The sequence below is a fragment of the Sitophilus oryzae genome, unplaced genomic scaffold (assembly GCF_002938485.1).
Source record: "Sitophilus oryzae breed Bouriz unplaced genomic scaffold, Soryzae_2.0 scaffold_1084_pilon_pilon, whole genome shotgun sequence".
NCBI lineage: Eukaryota > Metazoa > Arthropoda > Insecta > Coleoptera > Curculionidae > Sitophilus > Sitophilus oryzae.
Genome location: NW_022145709.1, coordinates 974,106 through 997,278, shown reverse-complemented (window position 1 = coordinate 997,278; position 23,173 = coordinate 974,106). Strand labels below are relative to the sequence as shown.

Here is a 23,173-nt window from a genome sequence, read left to right as displayed (position 1 = left end):
ACAGTTTCTAGGAGAAAGACCTAGGTCGTGATTTTTATATATAACATTCATAATGATTTAAAATATACTGATTGTGGTCTGATTAATAGCGTCAACTTTAAGGTACCTAACAAAGATTACGTTAAAAATGATTTATTTCTTTTTCTCTTATCGGTATGCTCAGTGGCACAGATATCATGTCATTTGGTGAGCTTAGGCGCATCCTATTTTTGCATCAGGATTCAAATTTAGTGTGATATAATTATAGAATTTTATTGTCATTTTTTATTATATTATTTGTTAGCTTGGTACGTTCTTTATTAAGCATGTAATTACCTTCTTGGTGTTTATAAAGAGAAATAAAATAAAATAAAATACTAAATTAAATTAATAATAATCTTATCATAAAATGATTGGAAATAAAGTTCGAATAATTTTATTTACAGTTAAAAGAAGAGTACAGAAAATTGTCTATGTCATGAATATTATAATCCGGTCCTGGTATAATAGAATACTTTATGTTCTCTGATATCAGATATGATGGAACTGCCGACTGTAATACGTCCTTGAAGTCCATGGCAATATTAAGATATTTCAATTGTAAATACAGTATAGTTTGGTATTTTTTACGGATTATTTGGTGAAAATAAAGATGGGAAAAATGAAATTGTATATTGTTTGGGGTAGTCCACCTGTAAATTCGGTATTGATGACGGCCAAAGCATTAAATATCGAATTAGAATTACACGAAATTAATTTTGAAAAACGAGAATTCAATGACGAATGGTTTTTAAAGGTAAGTAGGTTTTGGAAATACTTTAATTATGCATGAAAATTTTCACTTATAATATCACAAGAGCTTAAATTATTTTCGGAAATTTTTTTGAGGGCACGAATATTTTGAAAATTATCCCGAGTCGAAGACGAGGGATAATTTTCCTAAAATATTCGTGCCCGAAAGAAAATTTCCAGGAATAATTTAAGCTTGCGTGGTATTCGGTAAGAAAATTTCACACCTAAATTTGAAAAAAAATATTAATCCAACATGACATTTTAAAATAATTTCAATTTGTTAAGTTGGCCAAGGTATTGATGTTTTTAACATATTATGTGTTTTGTCATTTTTGTTTGCGATTCTGTCATTAAGCTATTACTAGTTTTAAAACGTCTGTACGTAGAGTAAGAAGTGTATAGCGAAATGTCGCGATTTGGAAAAGTAAACCAACAAGTCATTAAAGAAGAAATTGAAAATATAAAACCAGATAACACCCGAAAATCAAAATCAAGTGTATGGAAACAGTTTGTTGAATTTTGTTGAATCATATAGATATATCCATCATATTTCGTTAAATAGAAAAATACCAGCTTTAGTTAAATAAAGGCGGCAGAACTATATTTTTTAGAACATGGCAATTTCGAAGAAATTCATATGTAGGTATATCTAACATATTTCCTTAAATAAAAAATATTACCAACCTTAGTTACATCAAATGCTAAAACTCAAATGGGTAATATTTCAATATATAGACATTGTAGTTCATTCACATTATGATTGTAGATCTTATGTTTACCTTTTCAACTGTCAAAAAATTTCCACTAAAGTTTCGTGGTGCCTCGAAAAAATTTCCGGAAATTTTTTCAGTTGCCATGGTAACTAGTCAACATTAAAGCATGTTATTGGTTGAAAAGTAGAGGTGTGAAATTTTCACAAAAATTTTTCAAATCAAATCAACAAAACAGAAGAATTTAATAATTATTTTTTGTAAACTTTAATGATCAGAGTTAATATCTATATTCTAAACTTATATTAAATTAATTATTTTATGTTTATTATACAGGGTATCCCATTGTCCCAAAAAAGTTTTATATCAGGTTTCCTCTTTGGGATTTCGTTTTATTTTTCAATATTTTTTGCCTTTTTTTCAAACATAATAATATACCTACAATGGTTGCGCACAACACTAATGTTAATATACAGGCTGAGGAAAACTTGTATACTATAAATTTTTAAAACTAATCATACACTAAAATAGACATTGCTTCGTATACCGGGTGCATCTCAAAATAGCTCACCCCTATAACTTTATTATTTTTTCAGATAAAATAACGAGATTTGGCATGTTAGTATATGATATAAATTAGGATTATTGACGTATGACGTATTCAATTGTCTTCGGTCACTACCCGTTTCACAAGAAATGACTACAACTTTTGACTTTTAATGGCACCCTCGGTATTTTGATTGGAAAATGACACTCGAATAGAATGACATATCATATGTCAACTTTTGACATTTTTGCATATGATTTATTTGAAATTGTAACATGCGGTTTATAACGACAATTTGACTCGAAATGCCAAGTGTGTGGTACCAAATTATTCGTACAAAAATGCTTTTTCTAAATATGTTAATGAGCCACCCTCGTTCTATTTGAAAAAAATGAAATATGATTAAAAATACGATTTGGGCATTATACTCACATACCAAATCTCGTTTTTTTTATCTGAAAAATTTAAAAAGTTATAGGGGTGAGCTACTTTTGAGACGCACCAGGTATATAGGGTGAGTCAAAACAAGATATTATATTTTTGGCTGTTATTTGATATTAACAATAATTAAGGTAGTTTTTGTCAATTTTTTATTAATGTCATAAAATACACACACAGAATGTTTTATTTGAAATAATGAAGATAAATATAAAATTTCGTTTTCACTCACCCTATAGTGTCCCCTACAAGTACGAGTCTTACTAACATCGAATTATAATTTCTCATGTAAAAAATATCCAAATGTCAATTTACAACCAAATATGTATCGACTTTAGTTCAGAAAATATATGAAAAAAAAAACTAAATAAAAATGAAATTTCTACACCTTCTATATCCGAAACGAAGAATTTTAGGATATACATTTATACGAACTTTTACTTATTTTTATCTGCAGAATATGCTGCCGAAGTTTCCTGAATATAGTTCGGTTATCACCCTGTATAATAATACTTACGTGTACTTCTAATAGTTGCACAATTGTTTGAATTCTAATTTGTTCATTCCCTAATATTCCCGAAAACATGTATTTAAAATATTGTCATAATTCTGAAAACAAATGAAATGATACATTTTACCGTTGGCACACCCTGTACAGAAAACTTGCCAGAAAACTATGGGCAGGGTTCGGAAGTAGTTAATTAAGACGTAATTTACCTGATTAACTACGTGTAGTTTTTTCTTCAAAAACTACGTTTTTTCCCGTTCATTAACTACATGAAAACTACGCTAATAAACTATGTATTGATATTATGAATAATTTTCCTTTGTATGAGGTGTAATAGAGATAATATGATATAAATGTTATATTTAAAGTCATATTTCTTCTGTTTGTTAAATACATTATGTGTTTTTAAAGCTTCAACTTATTATAACCTCACCTCAAACCTTTGATATTTGAAAGTTACATACATAGGTTACATAAACTACACCCTCTACATAAACTACATTAACCACATGTAATGTAGTTTATGTAGTTTTTAAAAGTAACATGTAGTTTTCCGAACCCTGACTATGGGTCTTTATCGGATTAGTGGGTAAAGTGTATATAATTTTTATTTAGAACACTTGACTGAAAAATTATAGTTCACATCAAATAAACTTTTAGTCACGTAATTAAACTTGACCCGCACATTGTTGTATATTTCCTCTTAATTGAAATTTTTTTTAGGAAACAAAAATAAATTAACTATGAATATATAAACAGTTATTATTTACATCAATAAAACTCACCTTCTTAACAGCGCTTAAGAGACATAAAGGGCCATTACTGCCGCTTTCCTGTTCAAAATATTGCAATAAAGTTGCGATGAGTTTTTTTACGGATATTAAGCTATCTTGTACACTTCGCACTAAAAGTGGTTCTAAAAAGAACAATGTTCGACTGCAAGGTCTGCTATTAAAAGTTTTTAAGCTAAAGTATCACAACACTATTTATTTAAACCGAAAACTTGTAATACCAAACTAAAGTGTCAAAATAAATGACAATATCAGGAAATAAATATATAAATGTGGCAACTTGACATTTTTTACAGCTACCACCTGAAACCCCAGCGGGAAATTTAAATTTCAGTTAGTCAGCTCGGGCGGCGCCGAATATGTCCATGGTTGGCAACAATGAATTTAAAAATCGTGCCCTCGATTGCGTAACTAAAAGTTTAATGAGAAAAATGCACGTTTTTAAATAATGGTTTTAAAAAATAGTTCATATAATTACAAATTGAACAAAAAAAAATTGTTGATATCGGTTAAGAAATGCCTCTAATATAAAACAAATAAATATTGCTAATTTAAATGGCCGGGCAAACGCTCTCTACCGTGCCTTGCCGCTGTGACGTCACCCGCCGTTCTTCTGGTTGAGTGGAGCCAGACGCGTGTTTATTTTACACAGTTTGCTTTTAAACGCTGTTGAATCCGAGTCAAAATTTTAGTTATTTGTGTTAATTAATACATAATTAGTAATTAGTGATATTTATAAATAGTAATGGATGAGCGAAAACAGAAAAAAATGGTCCAAGGCCATGAGAAGAGATGAAAAGAAAAACGTTAAATAATCCTCTATTTTTACGATTTATTGTTGTGAAGATCATTTTGATGTAATTTCATATATTTATGTATATTGTCTTACATAGGTACCTATATGAAATTTGAATGTACAGGGTTAATCATTATAATTTGACACCCACATACAGCCTTAAATGCAAGTTTTAGAAGAAAACATTAAATAAAAAAGTTGCATGGTTTTTCATATACTCTCTTTTAAAATTAATTCTAGTTATACAGGGTGTCTCAAAAAAGGTGGTCCAGAAAATTGTAGGTATTTTTCGCTTTTCAACTGTCAATATTTCGTAAACATTTGAAGTTAGGTATAGGATATTATACATGAAATATTTCTAGAATATCTAGAAATTTCCGAAGAATCCAAAAATATATAGGGTGTTTCACTTAAAAAAGTAACTTAATTTTGACGTTTGCTTATGGGACACCTTGTATAATATTTTCATTACTGATAAACAATTTATTTCCTATAATTTCGTAAAAAAAAACTTTCTTTTTCACGCTATGCTCTGGAGATATTTTTCCACGTATTAAACAAATATTTTTGTCTCTTCACTTCTTCATAACCTACAGCATTATCTCCATACGTCTCCCTACCTGATCTGAAAAATAAGTTTATAACATTAATATTTATAACTATATAAAAGTTCGTAACAGTAGGTACCTACTTATACTTAAATATGCCTCAGTACTACAAAGAATAAATGTTACATACCTCTCTGTTTTTTTCCTCGTAATTCAGCACCAATAAATTGGGAATTTGTATTTATAAAAGCAGCCAACATAAAAGCATCAACTTTTGGCAAGTTATCTGATTGTGCTTTTACAAACCCGGAATCTGCCATTACTTAAAAAATTCTCAGAATACACAACACATGCAAATAATAACTGCACAAAAAAACATAAAAAGCTCCTTCAATCAACGCTAAAAGCAACAAAAATGTCTTAGTACGCCACCTAAATACGTACATAAACGGAACACGTCTGGCTGCTGCTGGCCATCGCGCGTCGACGAGAACGGCGGGTGACGTCAGACCAATAGAATATCGTTTCAATTCGCGAGGCGTCGTTTGCGTTATCCATAGTATTTTAATGGCCCGTTTTATAAAATTTTGGTACTGCTTTCAAGAAAAAATTTTTTTTTTGCATTTACACATATTTATTCTAATAAATTGAACAGTTTCTGGCGAAAAATAAAATATATGCATCTTCCTCATTGGTATCCAATATACAAATGATGTATTAACTTAATTTTTCTTTTGGCGAGCAGTGTATATCTTTTTAAAACACTTTTTTATTTTTTTAGATAAATCCTTCTCATACTGTACCTACATTGGACGATGACGGATTTATTTTATGGGATAGCCACGCTATTTTAATTTATTTAGCAGAAACTTACGGTAAAAATACCCAGTTATATTCGGATAACATAAAAACAAGAGCCCTAATCAACCAGATACTAAATTTTGACTGTGGAACGCTATTCAGACGGTTTAGCGATTGTACGGTAAGATCATATTATTTGGTATTATTGCCCCGTTCAAGAATGTAAGTACTTCAAAACCTGTTTCGATGTTAAAAAATTGTAAATGATTATTTGTTGGCGTGCTTTAAAGTATAAATTATTTTCTACAAATATTATTTATAAAAACTGGTTTATATTGAAGTCCAGTTGATTTATCTTATGTAACACTTAAAATGATTTAAGCATTGATTAAAAAAGGTATTTTCTCTGTACATACCTTTTCATTATTAAACTCATAAAAAATGTTATTAATTATTAAAATTGTTAAATAGGTAGTATATTTCCGATAAAAATAGTTAAGTTATAATTATGCAATAACAAAAATACCACATAGGCTACTGAAACAGAGCTGAAAGCTCACAGAAAACTTAATGATTTTAAGTCATTTCTCGAAAGCTGACTTCAGACTTAAAATTTAAGTCTTTTTTAAAATGATTTGTAATTTAAATCTTTATTCCGAAATATAAAAAGATTTAAGTCTTTTTATAAAAGGCAGACTTTATATTTTTTATGACAAATTTTTAACAGCAGCATTTAACTTTTGAAACTGTTAGACGACAGCCAAGCCCCAGAATAAAAAACAATGCTCAATACCACTAGTAAATAAAATGTTAGTTTTTTGGAATCGGTTTTGATTATTTGTCGTGTTATACGCGTGCGTAGTGAGTCTGTTGTCTTTAAAGTGAATCCCCGACTCCGTTATATTGCACGAAAGACGAACAAAAGAAATTTATCTCGAATATATTGGAGAGTACCTTAAAATCCTCCAGCTCTTAGCTTATGCCATCGATATACTACATAGTGATCAAAACACATCACCACTTTTTAATAGACATGTGTTCGATGACAGCTATTAATGGATACATATACAGGGTGTTTCAAAACAAATGCGAAAAACTTTAGGGGGTGATTCGTTGTTCAAAATAAAGGGTAGTTTGCTTTATAAACGTTGGGTCAAAAGTCAACCATTAGGGAGATATCGCGGTACAAAGATGGCGGAAAAATAATGTTTTTATTTTTTATCTTGAAAACGAAAAGAGACAGACTAATGAAATTTATGGAAGCATTACTGTTATAAAAACACACTTTCAGGTAATTTTTTTAAAATGAGTGGAAGGGGTTGAAATAAACTACCCCTATCATTCTTGTTAACGAAATTTAAAGAAAAATCTTATCAAACACATGCAAATGCTTTAATTTGGATAGTTTAGTTTGTTTAGAAACTTTTTTACCTCTTGTGTTTTTTTGATAAAACTCACCGATTTGAAATTAAAAAATAAAATGTAAAGCATTACATGTCAGGACAAAAAACATTTTTTTTTAGATTAAGAATCTAGTGATAATAACGTATTGCAGTAGAGTAATGTCAAATAAAATAATATTAGGAACATCCTAAAAACAAGAATGATAGGGGTAGTTTATTTCAACCCCTTCCACTCATTTTAAAAAAGTGAAAAAATTACCAGAAAGTGTGTTTTCATAACAGTAATGGCTTCCATAAAATTTTATTAGTCTATCTCTTTTCGTTTTCAAGATAAAAAATAAAAACATTATTTTTCCGCCATCTTTGTATTGCGATATCTCCCTAATGGTTGACTTTTGACCCAACGTTTATGAAGCAAACTACCCTTTATTTTGAACAAGGAATCGCCCCCTGAAGTTTTTCGCATTTGTTTTGAAACACCCTGTATAAAGTACTACAAAATCTGGTGGAGGGTCCCACCTGAGACCCACTCTTAGTCAAATACAATACTACAAAATCGGTTAAATTTTTGTGTTTGTAGTTGTTCTGAAAATTAAACTTTTTATTTTAACGGCCTTATGAATGTCCAATAATCTTTCCTTCCTAGCGATTCTTTCGAATGACAGTCCAACGCGATCCTGTTCTATTTCTCTCCCCAGATCGAGTACTTGGTCTTTGTCTAGCTGCGCAAATCTTACAACGTTAACACCATTTCTTAACATCTTCACAATAATCCACCCAGCAAAAACGGTCTCTCAGCTTGCTCAAGGTCTTGTTTACTCCAAGATGGGCTCCAGTTTTACCACCGTGAATTTCTTCCAATACCTGGGTAACTTCCTTCCTTGGTACCAGTAACTGAGTTGTTACTGTTCGGCCATCCGCACTTTCCCACGTGCCCTTTAATAATCCATTCTCAATCACCAGTGAATTCCACTCAGCCCAGAGAGCTTTGAAAACTAGCCCTCGATTCGCAATATCCTGCCACGGTGGTCTCTCGCCGTTACCTTCCTTGAGCCGTAGTATTGCTCCGATGTCTGGATCTTCCATTTGATCTTTCCTCAATTGTATCGTCGTCCATTGTTCATCAGTTCTCAGTTTAAAATTCCTTATTCTGATAGTGCTTTCGCGATGTTTCATTTTCTTGCCTAAGGTAGCTGGTCGTCGATCTGGCTCGTCGATAATTTGTACCCGTCCTACACGGCACTCAGGGGTTTTCTCCATTTTCCCGAACACAGATTTTTTGGCATCACCAGGTATCATCACAATTTCCGCTGATCTTGCTTCCATATTTCCTGGTCTCTTCTCTTTAGATACAAAAAATTCCTCATTTCCGATTTTCAGGATGTTTCTATGGTGATTGAACGAAAAACCATGTTGACTGATCACATCCATCTTCAATATAATGACAATAATGTCTGCCACTAAAACGCTATGCCGAAACTTCAAATTCCCTAACTCCAGTTCCATGAAAGCCTCTCCCCGTACAACGGCCATTTCCCCCGTAACTGTACGTAAATACATTCTTCTTCTAAGAGGCATCATCTTCAATCTTTGCACTGAGTTAGTCCGCACCAACGATACCATATCGCCTGTATCCACAGTCATTCGAATTCTTCTACCATTGACCTTCCCGTTGATCACCAAACTGTCAGCGGTTTTTCCTAGACTCCTAATGGAAAACATCCTAGAGGCTCTGTTTTCTTCAGCCAATACTCGCTCATTAGTATTGATTTCCTGGTGCCTATGTTCTCTGGATGGTAAACGGAATCGCGTTTCAACGCGGCAATCCCGTTTGATGTGGCCATTTCTGCCACATCTATAGCAACTTATGTCCTGGGATCTTCTCTGGTTCTCTGTCTGGGTGTTGTCGACTCTCTTGTTCACTAGTAAATCCTTCCGGTAATATGAAACCTCAAACTGTCCCAACTGTCGATAGCGCGGCTTTTATATAGCTGTGGGTCTTCCGGAAAATTCTATTCCAGAATTCTGTAGAATTCCTTTTGCTTTCTGGCGAATGGGCCATTTTTCTTGACACGTTGCAGTTTTAGTTGTTCACTTCTCCGACTGATGGCGCCACATACACCTTGACAATAATATGATACTTCGCCTTAATAATCGAAAATCGCCTCTAATTGGTAATGTTAGAAAATTAATATTAACATTTAAAAAAGGTACTTAAATTGAATTCTGATTGTTTTGACTTGAGGGTAATTATATTGATTTAAGTCATTTTACTGACTTAACTTGCAGATCATCATTATTTAAGTCAAAAATATAGATTTAAGTCATAAAAACGACTTAAATAATGTTATATTGATTTAAGTCTTTACAAAAATGACTTGACTTAAAATAAAATGACTTAAGTCAAAGACTTAAGACTTAAATCATTCTAAATCAAACCTATTGATATACTAACAATTTATAACAAAATTGTTGAATGTTAATGATTCTTTTTTTCATTTTTCAGAGACCAATTTTTTATGACGGTAAAAAGTCAATAGAGCAAAAACAGTTAGATAATTTGAAGGAAGCATATTCGACACTAGAACGTATTCTGAATTCTACGAAATTTTTGGCAGGGGATAACGTAACCATAGCTGACATCAGCGTTTTATCAAACATATTGCCTGGTAGCGTCATTTTGCCCATCGATAATGAGGAATTTCCTAAACTGAAATCATGGCTGATTCACTTAGAAAGTACGGAATTTTATAAAACGGGTCAGAAAGCATATGAGACGTTCAAGAGAGGATATGAATATTTGTTAGGTAGTTAAACAAATTAAAACACTCTAGCTAAAAATTGTATTTTCGTATAATTTTTTCCTGAAATATATTAATTCTAATAAATATATTTAATTGTATGATTATTATTATCCTCTGTGTGTATGTGTGTGTGTGTGTTAATTATAGATTTACATTATACCGGGGCGTCTCAAAAGTAGCTCACTCTTATTACTTTTTATTTTGTCAGTTAAAACAACGAGATTTGGTATTTTAGTATATGATATAAATTAGGATTGATTAACGTATTCAATTGCTTTCGGTCACTTCCTCTTTCACCGGAAATGACTATAACTTTTTATTTTTGATTGAAAATGACACCCTGAATAGAATGACATATCATATGTAAACTTTTGACATTTTCGCATATGATTTATTTGAAATTGTAACATGCGGTTCTTAACGACAATTTGACTCGAAATACCAAGTGTGTGGTATCAAATTATTCACAAAAAAGCTTTTTAAAAATATGGTAATGAGCCACCCTCGTTCCATTTGAAAAATTGATATGCTTAACAATACTATTTGGGCATCTTTCAACCGGCCAGGATAAGACACTATAAACATTAGACGATCAAATATATTTTTCCAAGGCTCCTCGATTAAAAATTAGTGTTTTTAACATAGCCATGGCACTCTAGATTGAAATTTAAAATACGATTTTTTATTAAGCGAGAATGTCAAAAGTTGACATATGATGTGTCATTCTATTCAGAATGTCATTTTCTTTCGAATAAAGTAAAAAAAATACCGCGAGTGCCATTTAAAAATCTAAAGTTGTAGTCATTTCCGGTGAAACAGAAAGTGGCCAAAAACAAATGAATACTTCAATCAATCCTAATTTATGTCGTATACTAATGTTAGTATACGACATTTGTTTATATTGATTTCTAGATTTGATTTCCCCTTACGTCTCAAGTGCAGTATGGTGGTGACACCAATCGTTCTGCGGTCAATGCATAAAACACTTATTTTCTCTTAATTCCGCTAGCGAAGGCATATTGAAGACGGTGTGGAACTGAAAGCGACAGTGTTGCCATATTAAGATGTGTAATATCTGTAATACGTTTTGACGAAAATATCTTTGGATGAAAAATCCGCGTTTATGTATTAAAAATTTATTCGCCGTTAAACTTAGAATAAACAGCAAAATAAAACACTAAATCATCACAATACACCAAAACACTTTTACTTTTACACTGGACGCGCGTTTCGCTAACCATGATATCATCATCAGAAGATGATTAAGACTGGACTGGACAGTCTTAATCATCTGCTGATGATGCTAACATGGTTAGCGAAACGCGCGTCCAGTGTAAAAGTAAAACTGTTTTGGTGTATTGTGCTGATTTAGTGTTTTATTTTGTTGTGGAACATCAAAGGTTCCAACCCCCAACTGTAATAGAATAAACAACAAAAATAAATATTCATTCAATCATATCTCAATTTTTTCAAATGGAACAGGGGTAGCATATTTGAAAAAAACACATTTTTTTTATACATAAATTATTATCGATTGATGTATTCAATTGTTTTTGGTCACTTCCCGTTTCACCAGAAATGACTGCAACTTTTGATTTTTAAATGGCACCCTCGGTATATTTTTATTTTATTCGATAGAAAATGAATTCTGAATCGAATGACATATCATATGTCAACTTTTGACATATTCGCTCAAAAACAAATTGTATTATAAATTTCAATCTAGAGTGCCATGGCTGTGTTAAAAACACTAATCTTTAATCAAGGAGCCTTGGAAAAATAGATTTGATCGTCTAATGTATTTACTGTCTTGTCCTGGCCGGTTAAAAGATGCCCGAATCGTATTTTTAATCATATCTCAATTTTTTCAAATGGAACGAGGTTGGTTCATTAGCATATTTGGAAAAAGCATTTTTTATGAATAATTTGATACCACACACTTGGTATTTCTAGTCAACTGGTCGTTATGAACCGCAAGTTATAATTTCAAATAAACCATATGCGAAAATGTCAAAAGTTGACATATTATGATATGTCATTCTATTCAGAGTGTCATTTTCTATCGAATAAAGTAAAAAAAATACTGAGGGTGTCATTTAAAAATTAAAAGTTGTAGTAATTTCCGGTGAAACCGGAAGTGACCGAGAACAATTGAATATGTCAATCAATCCTAATTTATGTCATATAATGACATACCAAATCTCGTTTATCTGAAAAAATAAAAATTTTATAGGGGTGAGCCACTTTTGAGACGGTATGTATATTATAAATTATTTCGACTAGGTTGCCATAATTTAATATGGTAAAAAGCTAAAACAATATTTTTTCGAATACAAATATTGCTTAAAAATGTTAAATGTCAGCAAAATTAGATAAAAATAAATAAAGACTTTTTAGAACAATTTAACTTGTGTAACTGTTATTATTATTAAACATTTTGATAATAGTTATTTTAAATGTCCCACTAATTGACGTAAGCGCGCCAATTACTGTGATTGGTTCAAAGTTACGAGGCAACGTGTTTAATATAATAAGATTTATAATGCTATTTTTTAGCCGACCATACCAATTGGTATGGTAGGCTATTAAGATCGGCAAAAAAAAGTTTTTTTAATTTCACTTAAAACTAGTTATTTGGGTCATAAATGACCTAAATACAAAATATTTTCATGGTGTTTATCTATCTGTCTGTCTGTCCGTCTGTAACACGATAACCCAAAAACCGCTAAACCGATTTTAACCAAATTTGGTACAAAAATACTGTGGCACCCGAGAATCTGGCCATTAGTTTTTGGTGGTGGTGTGGTGTTGGTAAGGGGGTATGGGAGGGGGTTAAAAATTTTAAAAAATCGTAACTCCAAAATTACAGTAGCTAGCGAAACGCGGTTTTCAATTTAAGATTAGGAATAATATTTGCAACAAAATTTGTAATAACATCAAAATCAGTCAATGTCGCAGTTTTTGAGATCAAAAAATCAAGTATGGGCGGCTATACGTGCGTCCCGGCGCCAATTTTTTTTAATTGAAAATGTCAAAAGTTGACACATATATTCTGTTCAGAATGTCATTTTCTATCAAATGAAGTAAAAAAAATATCAAGGGAGTCATTTAAAAATCAAAACTTGTTGTCATTTCCGGTGAAACAAGAAGTGACCGAAAAGAATTGAATACGTCAATCAATCCTAATTTATATCATATAATAACATATCAAATCTCGTTTTTTTATCTAAAAAAAATAATAAAAAAATAACAGTTATAGGGGTAAGCCACTTTTGTGACGCACCAGGTATTTTCTATAAAAGTAACAATCTTCTATTCGAATATCTTAAAAATACCCCATTGACAGTTGTATACACAACTACTGTGTACATCTCGTAGATTTCAAGGTATCATACAGGACGATCCCAGCTTACGAAGCAAATCCCACTAACGAAACGTTCCAATCACAATTTTTTACTCATACACACGATGACTGGGCACATTCAGTCTCCATACACGGATTTCGTATGGGTTGTAATTCCCATTATACAGTCACAACATAGTAAATATAAAATATATGAGTGGCCATGACGCTACGAAACAGTCGATTATTGCGCGCACTATCATCGTTCTGTAGTTTCATTCCAGTCGCGATATTTACAGCGTAAACACCGCCAGCAATAGAAGAACCTTAGAAACATGACCAGGCCGAAATTGTACTACAGCCCCGTCAGTCCGGCAGTCAGATCAACTTTACTGACCATCGCAGCTCTGGACCTGGACGTCGAACTGATCCCCGTCAACTTGATGGCCGGTGAACATCTCACACCGCAATTTTTAAAGGTATGTTATCTTTTTTTCGGTTAATTTTTTAATAGTTAATAGGGATTAACTGCTAGGGCTTAATTGCTGAATTTAAAATATTACCAAAAATACGTTACAATTAAACAGAGCTTAAAATTATATTATGATTATTATGAAATTAGTTTTACTTTGTTTGCTGACTGTTATAATTTTGATCGATAGTGCTAAACGATGATTGATCATATTATCTTCTCTGAAGCCTTTCTCTTAATATTTATTTTTTTTATTATTTTTAACGGAACAAGTAAGATAAAACTCCTTGATATACCGGGTGCGTCTTAAAAGTGGCTCACTCCTATAATTTTTTATTTATTCAGATAAAAAAAAGAGATTTTGGATTTTAGTATATAACATAAATTACGATTGATTGACGTATTATATTTTTTTTGGTCACTTCCTGTTTCACCGGAAATTACCACAACTTTGGATTTTTAAATGGCACCCTCGGTATATTTTTACTTTATTCGATAAAAAATGACACTCTGAATAGAATGACATATCATATGTCAACTTTTGACATTTTCGCTTAAAAAATCGTATTTTAAATTTCAATCTACAGTGTCTTGGCTGTGTTAAAAATACCAATTTTTAATCAAGGAACCTTAGAAAAATAGATTTGATCGTATTATTATTAGCATATTCGGGAAAAGCATTTTTTTACGAATAATTTGATACCACACACTTGGTATTTCGAGTCAAATTGTCGTTATGAACCGAATGTTACAATTTCTAAATTAAATAAATAAAAATATATATATATAAAAAAAATAAATAAATTGTCGTTATGAACCGCATGTTACAAATAAACCATATGCGAAAATGTCAAAGATTGACATATGCTATGCCATTCTATTCCGAGTGTTATTTTCTATCGAATATAGTAATACCACAGATTATACAGATTATAATCTTTGTTTTTTCTTTATTGTTTTCCGTGGTTCCAATTTTCGGAATCGGGCACTAGTTAGGTGATTAGTTTGCGCACATAGCACGCCCACTTATGGCCTCTAAAATTGTGCACAGCGCCTGACCGGCACAGTTATTAGAGAGATATCGGAAAACCGAATAGCGTCATCCAGTATTTACGCGTACTTTATTGTGGTTACGACCCAAGGTTACGACCGTGGTTACGATATGCGCGAGTCAACGCAACACCCGCTAATAACGTTACCGCCTGACGTAATTTGCGGATCCAAGAACTCGAAATACCGTATGATCGAATAAAAACGGCGTCAGCGATGGCTATGAAATGAAGATCGCTGTCATTTTATATGTAAAATTATATGGGGAATGTCAACGATGTTCATTTCCAAGCCAACTGGACGCCGTTTTTTTTTCGATCATACGGTACCAAGTTAGGGTTCCCAACTTGAGCATCGGCGATTCCGGGACAATTATTTTTAAGCTTTTAAATAATTGAAACAAAACATTAAATATTAGAAATTAAAATATATTATGTGTGTAGTACACACTTTTTTAGTTTCCAGGTCCCGGCCAAGACAAAACTTTCGCCGGGACAAACTTTTTGATTCCTGGTTAATCCCGGCTAAACCGGGACGGTTGGCAACCCTATACCAAGTGTGTGGTACGAAATTATTCGTAAAAAAATGCTTTTTCCAAATATGCCAATGAAAAAATTCAGACATGATTAAAAATACGATTTGAGCATCTTTTAACCGGCCAGGACAAGACACGAAAAACATTAGACGATCTAAACTATTTTTTTCCTGATTAAAAATTAGTGTTTTTAATACAGTTTTAATAAGCACTCTAGATTGAAATTTAAAATACGATATGTTTTTAAGCGAAAATGTTAAAAGTTGACATAATGGTATGTCATTCTATACAGAGTGTCATTTTCTATTCAATAAAGTAGAAGTCTCGGTAGAAATATACCGAGACTGCCATTTAAAAATCAAAAGTTGTAGCCATTTTCGGTGAAACAGGACGTGACCAAAAACAAGTGAATACGTCAATTAATCCTAATTTATGTCATATACTAACATACCAAATCTCGTTTTTTATCTGAAAAAATAAAAAAGTTATAGCGGTGAGCCACTTTCGAGATGCACCCGGTATAGGGTTGGAGACTAGGGTTGCTTCGCCAATTATGGGATTCGTCACTCGGTTAATGGAGATTACAATAATCCAGCGATCGGAAAATAGAGAGTCTACTTTACTAACATACCAAATCTCGATTTTTTGTCTGCAAAAATAAAAAGTTATAGGGGTGAGCCTGTGAGCCAGTTTTGATAAACACCCTGTATTTATTATCGTGTGCAATGCACCAATGTATTACACCAATTACACCAAGCCAAGCGCTCTTTCTAAATAACCTCTGATAACGTTTAAAAATTGCTTAAATGGGCATGTGCGGGTATTTGACAACCGGAGCCGGCCGGCGAGATCTTTTATTTTAGGTTATGTTTGAATTATTGCTTTAGTTTTATTAGGTAATTTGATATTTAAGTAGCTGGGATTAGTTTTAATTAAATAAATATAGGCCAAAATATGGATTCCACCTCTTCCAATACTAAAGAACCTATAAAGTGTCTTAGGTTTACAGCAGATGACGACTTAGCCCTTCTAAGAGAATTTGTTGCTTGTTGCCCTAAACCCACTGGCAGACGTTGAACAATAAAGCACTGGAAATAAGCACTTTAGCCCTTTAGTTTTAAAATACCTAGTAAACAAAACAATTTGAAAGTTTTAAATTCAAAGTTAGGTTAAGTTTAAATAGCGGACGCGACGCGATCAGAATTATTTCCGATCCGATAACTATAAATGAAGCGAGTTAATACCACCTTACGTAAAGGAAATAACACCTGGCCTTATTAACGTCCATGCACGCTATTGGGTTTAGCGATCTCTCTCTATTACCATGTTTATTGTTATTTTACGCGTGTTTATTTTTGCGCACAGGAAATTTGACTCGTTTGCACATCGTCATAAAAAACAATTTTCGTACCACGAATTAGGGACAAGATTTTTATCTGTATACTTATAGGATACCTAATCTGTGGTAATACGGAGGGTGTCATTTAAAAATAAAAAGTTATAGTCATTTCCGGTGAAACAGGAAGTGACCAAAAACAATTGAATAAGTCAGTCAATCCAAATTTATATCATATACTAAGATACCAAATCTCGTTTTTTTATCTCAAAAAAATAAAGAAGTTATAGGGGTGAGCCACTTTTGAGATGCACCCGGTATTTTGGTTTTTAATAATGATTCATATTACACTGTTTAAACTATACAATATCGATTATTTTTAGCCGACCATACCAACAAGTATGGTAGGCTGTTAAGATCGGCAAAAAAAAAGTTTTGGTGATAAATGATGACCTAAATACAAAATATTTTCATGGCGTCTGTCTGTCTGTCTGTCCGTCTGTAACACGATAACTCAAAAACCGCTAAACCGATTTTAAACAAATTTGACACAAAAGTACTGTGACACCCGAGAATTTGGCCATTAGTTTTTGGTGGGTGTGGGGGGTTGGTAAGGGGGTATGGGAGGGGGTTAAAAATTTTTAAAAATCGTAACTCCAAAATTACAGTAGCTAGCGAAACGCGGTTTTCAATTTAAGATTAGGAATAATATTTGCAACAAAAATTGTAATAACATCAAAATCAGTCAAAGTCGCAGTTTTTGAGATAATTGAAACTAAAAGAACTGCCTACCAACTTTTTATTAACATATTTCAGTATGGGCAGCTATACGTGCCTCCCGGCGCTAATTTTTTAAAATAAAAGTGGGGTTTGTATAAAATGTTTCTCTATAAAGTTACTTCTTTGTACCGGGGGTATCTCAGAAACTATTTATCGTAAAGCTTCAGGAAAAAAATTCTAATAAGTAAATCAGTTAAAAAAATTGCTGGAATTATCATCGATTATCATCATTAACTCAATGCAATTGCTGATTGACTTCCACTGATTGACTTCTGAACCTGACATCAACTGTTTGACATCATAACAATTATTACGCTTTGCATAAATATTTTAAATGACAGTATGTATGTTTCTTTTTAAATAATTAAGTACAGCACAACATTTTGTATGACCAAAATGGTCAAAATTGGAAAATTATATTTCTGTATTTGGCCATAATATTATTAAAAACCTAGAATTACAAGAAAAGTTTGTTTTGAATTTATTTCTTCAATTTTCATAGTTAGTTGGCTAAACAATGGCCTTAAATTATTCTCAAAACGTGTCTCCCCATTATAATCAGAAAACTGTGACTATATATTTTCTTTTGCTATCTTTACAGTATCCTTGAGTTGGAATTACAATGTACATTTTTTTATAATTATAGCTGAATTTAAAAAACACGTAATTGAAACAGCTAGTCCAGCAATAAATAATATAAATTAAATGATAATTATTTTTCAATAAGAGTGAGATAAAACTTAAAACTCATATATTAAATACTATACTTAGAATCTCAATATGAAAATAATTTATTACTTTTTAAGACTTTGTAACTATTTTTATTTATATACTTATATTATTACTTAAAAACACATACGGTAAAAAATATATTGTTATACATTAAAAATAGTAACATGGCATTGGATTTTAAAAAACACTATTTTTTAGAGAATTTAGAATAAGTGGGAGGGGGTTAATCTCTGCGACCTTAGAGATCTATTGTGTCCCCCTTTCGTGAGTTATAACTCATCATACAGTCCCAGGACTTCCTACCGAGACCCGTGTCCTTCACAGTCGAGGAGCTACGATGTGGCTACGACCCAGGCCGGGTAGACGAAACGGTAGCTTGTGTCGCCTGTTGGGTTTAGAGTAGCGATGGGAACTATCGAATGAATTAGACTATCGAATGGTTAATGAATGAATGATTTCAACTATCGAATGGTTTTATTCGAATAAAATCATTCATTCATTTGTATACTAAAGCATATGTGACAACCTCGCCGTGCGACTAAATGGTTATCGTTGAGCCACGACTATCGAATGCTTTTGATAAATGAAATTTAGTATTCGTTTGATTTTTGTATGCGCCAGTGCATTATTAGTTCTTCCAAATTTTTATAACTTCGCCGTATAAATACTGTGCTATTTTTGCATTTATTAAAATAGTTAAAATACTAAAATAGTAGTTATTTTTTAATTTTATTTATTGACGATTGTGTGCATGTGCAGGTGGTCAAAATTTTTCCGAAAATTTGTGTTGTTTTCCGTAGTCCGATCTTTCAGTTATTTAATTTTATATGGTATATGGTCTATTTTTTAATGGGAAATTTTGAGAAGTAGCAATTTTTAAGAGGGATGAGATGAACTTACAATTAATTTTAAAAATACATATTTGCATTTTAGATGTTTTAATAATATGAATTAGTTGGAACTTAATAATCATATTTAAGTAATGTGGTTAAGTAAATGGGGGGTTATCGAACTCAAACTATGGGGTGAGAAAATTAAAATGAAAGTTTTACACGTGCCAATTTAAAAAAAAAGTTAACGATGTTTGTATTTTGTTTATGCTAATTCTCTAACATGTAGTTTTTTGCGAAGAAATATTTCATTTATTTTTTAAAGTAAATGCCAGTAAAAGTAAATATAATTTTTAAATAGTATATAAAGCACCTAATATAAATAATTTTGATTTCTAATTTTTATTTATATTTTCCTTCCATTACACTGCATGCTTAGAAAATTAATAAATGTTTATATTTCATGATTTTAAAATTTGTTGTTAATATAACAAATTAGTTCTGTAATTATTATTATTTAATAAACCAACGTTGCCACACACAAAAAATTTAGAGACTATATTATTTTTAAATAGTATCTAATATAAATAATTTTGACATCTAATTTGTTGTTTATATTTTGCTACTACTTAAAAAAAATATTTATATTAAATGGTTTTAAATTTTGTTGTTAATAGGTATAACAAATTATTACTGTTATTATTATTTATTAAACCAGTCTTTGCTTAAAAACATTAAAAATAATTTTCCTACATCCAAAACAACAAGTATTATTGCAGTGTAACAACAGAATATTAATAAAAAAATGCAGAATATATAGACATGCCTACTATCCCTAACTAACTAAAGCCAAACAATAATATTCTTTGATAATATCAACTAATACCAAAATATGACAACAGCGCCCTTCATAATGTATTTTCTGTGTAAATACTAGCACCTTAATAAAAAAAATAATGTGTCCTTATCTATATCTGACTCCGCAAAAAATCAAAGATGCCGGCTTCTTTCATAGCATTGCCACCGACCGCTGTCGGGTTTCTCGGAAAGAAACCTACGTCGCGTCGCCGGGCGACAACTAAAATTCAGTTAATATTTTATTATAATCGATCCTGACGAATAAATGAATTTCATAAATGAATGGTTTTTGCTGCCGAATTACTAGAATACAATATTTCAAGGCAGATGACGGATCTATTCGATAATTTTTATTCGAATAGTTTTCAACGAATGTTTTCTTACTAACTATCGAATTATTCGAATGAATTGCAACTATCGAATGTTTCGATAGTATTCATTCGATAGTTCCCACTACTAGTTTAGAGGTAGGAGGTAGGCTCCCGACCCTTGGAGGAGGTGGTAGCTTGTATGCCACTTGCGGAGGACGGTCTCACGCAAGTGTCAGCCACCTCTCCTGTAGTTCTCTTTGGGTTTGGCCCCTTGGAACTTTCATTGTTACTGTTCCCAGTGTCGCTAGGGGGTTTCCCCACAGCTTCACCGGTGATGTTTCTTTTTATTACTATTATTACCAGATCTCATAGTGTTCCCATGAGTCGCTAGGGACAGTCGGTCCACTTCTGCAGAGCCCCGCATGTAGAAGTAAGGGGTAAAATACAATGGGGTGCCCCCCGATGCCCCAAGGTTGAGGCTGACGGTAGCCCCGCCCGGTATCGTTATATGTCTTGGTGCAATTCCCTGGCCACGACACTACAGTCAGGGACAAGACGATGAGTGAGATGCTTCTTAGACCAAGCCAAATGCTAGGGGGGATTCCCCCCAGCACCTGACCAGGAACTTCCACACCAACGACAAGGTCTTGCATCTCCTAGGGGAAGTAAAAAACACTATACATATTGTTACGTTTTTCGTCGGTTCCGTGTGGATAGAAAGTCACAATTTATTTAAACACTATTTATTTAACACTAATTAACAAAAACAATAACCACACCGGTCCGCAACAATATTATATCATTTTGATTTAAATTTACTTAATTTTAATTGGTTCCTTAATCAATAGTCCTTATAGAATATATTTTAAAATACTTAAGTGTTTATGATAATATTGCAGTATTGCTATGTTCTGTCGTCACTTTTAGTTACTTATCGAAATATAATGTATGAATAATTATTGTCTATATCAACCTCCTTCAATATTATTATTAAAGTATCCTAGTAGTTTTATGTTAAAAATATCTTCATCTGAAAGCTCTAACGTATATAATAATAATAGCTAAAAATCTATTAAAATTTGTAGATCATTTAATTAACTCATCATATTTGAACGCAATAATTAACGTGGCATGTTTGTAGATTGTAGAATGTTTAGGAGGGGAGTTAATCACCGCGACCTTACAGATCTATTGTGTTGTCCCCTTACTTGAGTTATAACGAGTTATAACTCATCATACGTCTTAGGGCTTTAACAAAAGCCAGTACCTGAGACGGTTCCACAGAGGCCAGCTCAGTGGCGGACTAAGCCTGTGGGGAGCCCGGGGCGGCAAAGCTAAATGTGGCCCCCGGTCTTTTTAGATAATGATATACTTCTAATGTACATTTTGTAAAAATTGAATGACGTATATATAATGGCTGACAAAATTCAAGTATTTATACAGGGTGTCCCAGGCTGAGCCTGCATTCGAAGTTTCTAGAGAACTACAATATATGTCAAAAATTAAATTAGATTATTAAACGAGATTTTGTGACAGCAAGAGGAAGGTGACAGCTACTTTCTTATTTTAAATGAGTGACCCCATTTTTTATTACATACTTAAATTCTCTGTAAAATTTTATGAATTTGGATATTAAACATTCTATACCTAACGTTAACCATTTTTGAGAAAAAAAAAATATTTATAATTTTTGGAGGATAAAAACTGCCTGTCAAAAATATGTATATAACCTAAACGTCAAATTTAGTGATTGTCACAGCCACTGTACCATAAAGAGAAGACATGTGGCTATCTATGTCAAAAATTAAATTGTCCGAATGTCATATAATAATGGCCGCAGCTGTCATGGAATTGAGCCATTAAAAATTTATCATAAATCATTTTTTTCAAATGGATATCCACTTTTTTTATTTCACTCGTGAAAAGGCTTTCGTTACTTTCATTTTTAAATTTTTTTTACTTTTTGACTACTTTCCTGTACCTAAAATAAATCGTTTTAAGTTATTTAAGATTTAGCTTTAAAGCGTATATTTTTCTTGATTTCAACCAGTAGCCGACAGTATAAATATTATCGATCATCATTTCCAAGCTAACTTTGCGCTGTTTTTTTTCGATCCTACGGTATATTATTAAAACATCAACTATTAGATATCACTAAAGAAGAAAATACGAGATATATTCATATAAATACACTTTTTAAACTTTTAAGCAGCAGTAGTTATTAGTTATAATATAGAAAATTCAAATAATTAATTTTCTGACAGATGGAAATAAATTGTCTTACTGTTTGACACTTAATGTCAAAGGAAGCTAGATAAAATCAAGAAAAATATACGTTTTCAAACTAAATCTTAAATAACTTAAAAACGAATTATTTTAGGTATAGGAATATGTCTAGTTAAAACGTAACGAATTGGAAAACCTCTTCACTAGTGAAATAAAAAAAGTGGGTTTCCATTTGAAAAAAAAATATTTATGATAATTTTTTAATCGCTCAATTCCATGATAGCTACCGCCATTATTATATGACATTTGAACAATTTAATTTTTGAAATAGATAGCCACATGTCTTTACACACTAAATTTTACTTTTAGGCTGCCACATCACTAAATTTGACTTTTAGGCTGTACAATTTTTTTTTGACAGGTAGTTTTTTTCGTCCAAAAATAGCGCGACAAAATATCTAGATCTAGATTTTGTAAGTCCTCCAAGATCCGAAGGGCCCCTTCGCTGTCTCAGGCCCGTGATCCCCGTTATACTAAAGACTTCACTACTTCACTGCGCATCATCAGTAATGAAGCTAGAATA

The 23,173-nt window shown here is 32.0% G+C and overlaps 2 protein-coding genes across 2 annotated transcripts in view; both read left to right on the top strand.

Annotated features, from left to right (window-relative positions):
- The first annotated feature begins 485 nt into the window (after window positions 1-485).
- Window positions 486-10,205, top strand: LOC115880704 (glutathione S-transferase 1-like). Its single transcript, XM_030897987.1, has 3 exons — window positions 486-775; window positions 5,891-6,091; window positions 9,820-10,205. Exons 1-3 carry the CDS (start codon window positions 632-634, stop codon window positions 10,126-10,128), a joined length of 654 nt encoding a protein of 217 aa, XP_030753847.1. The 5' UTR covers window positions 486-631; the 3' UTR covers window positions 10,129-10,205.
- Window positions 10,206-13,651: 3,446 nt separating this feature from the next.
- Window positions 13,652-23,173, top strand: part of LOC115880762 (glutathione S-transferase 1-like) — a 48,593-nt gene continuing 39,071 nt past the window's right edge. The window contains exon 1 of the mRNA XM_030898046.1: window positions 13,652-13,939. Within this exon, the coding sequence (XP_030753906.1) occupies window positions 13,796-13,939 (144 nt within the window). The 5' untranslated portion in view covers window positions 13,652-13,795. The remainder of the gene's footprint in view (window positions 13,940-23,173) is intronic.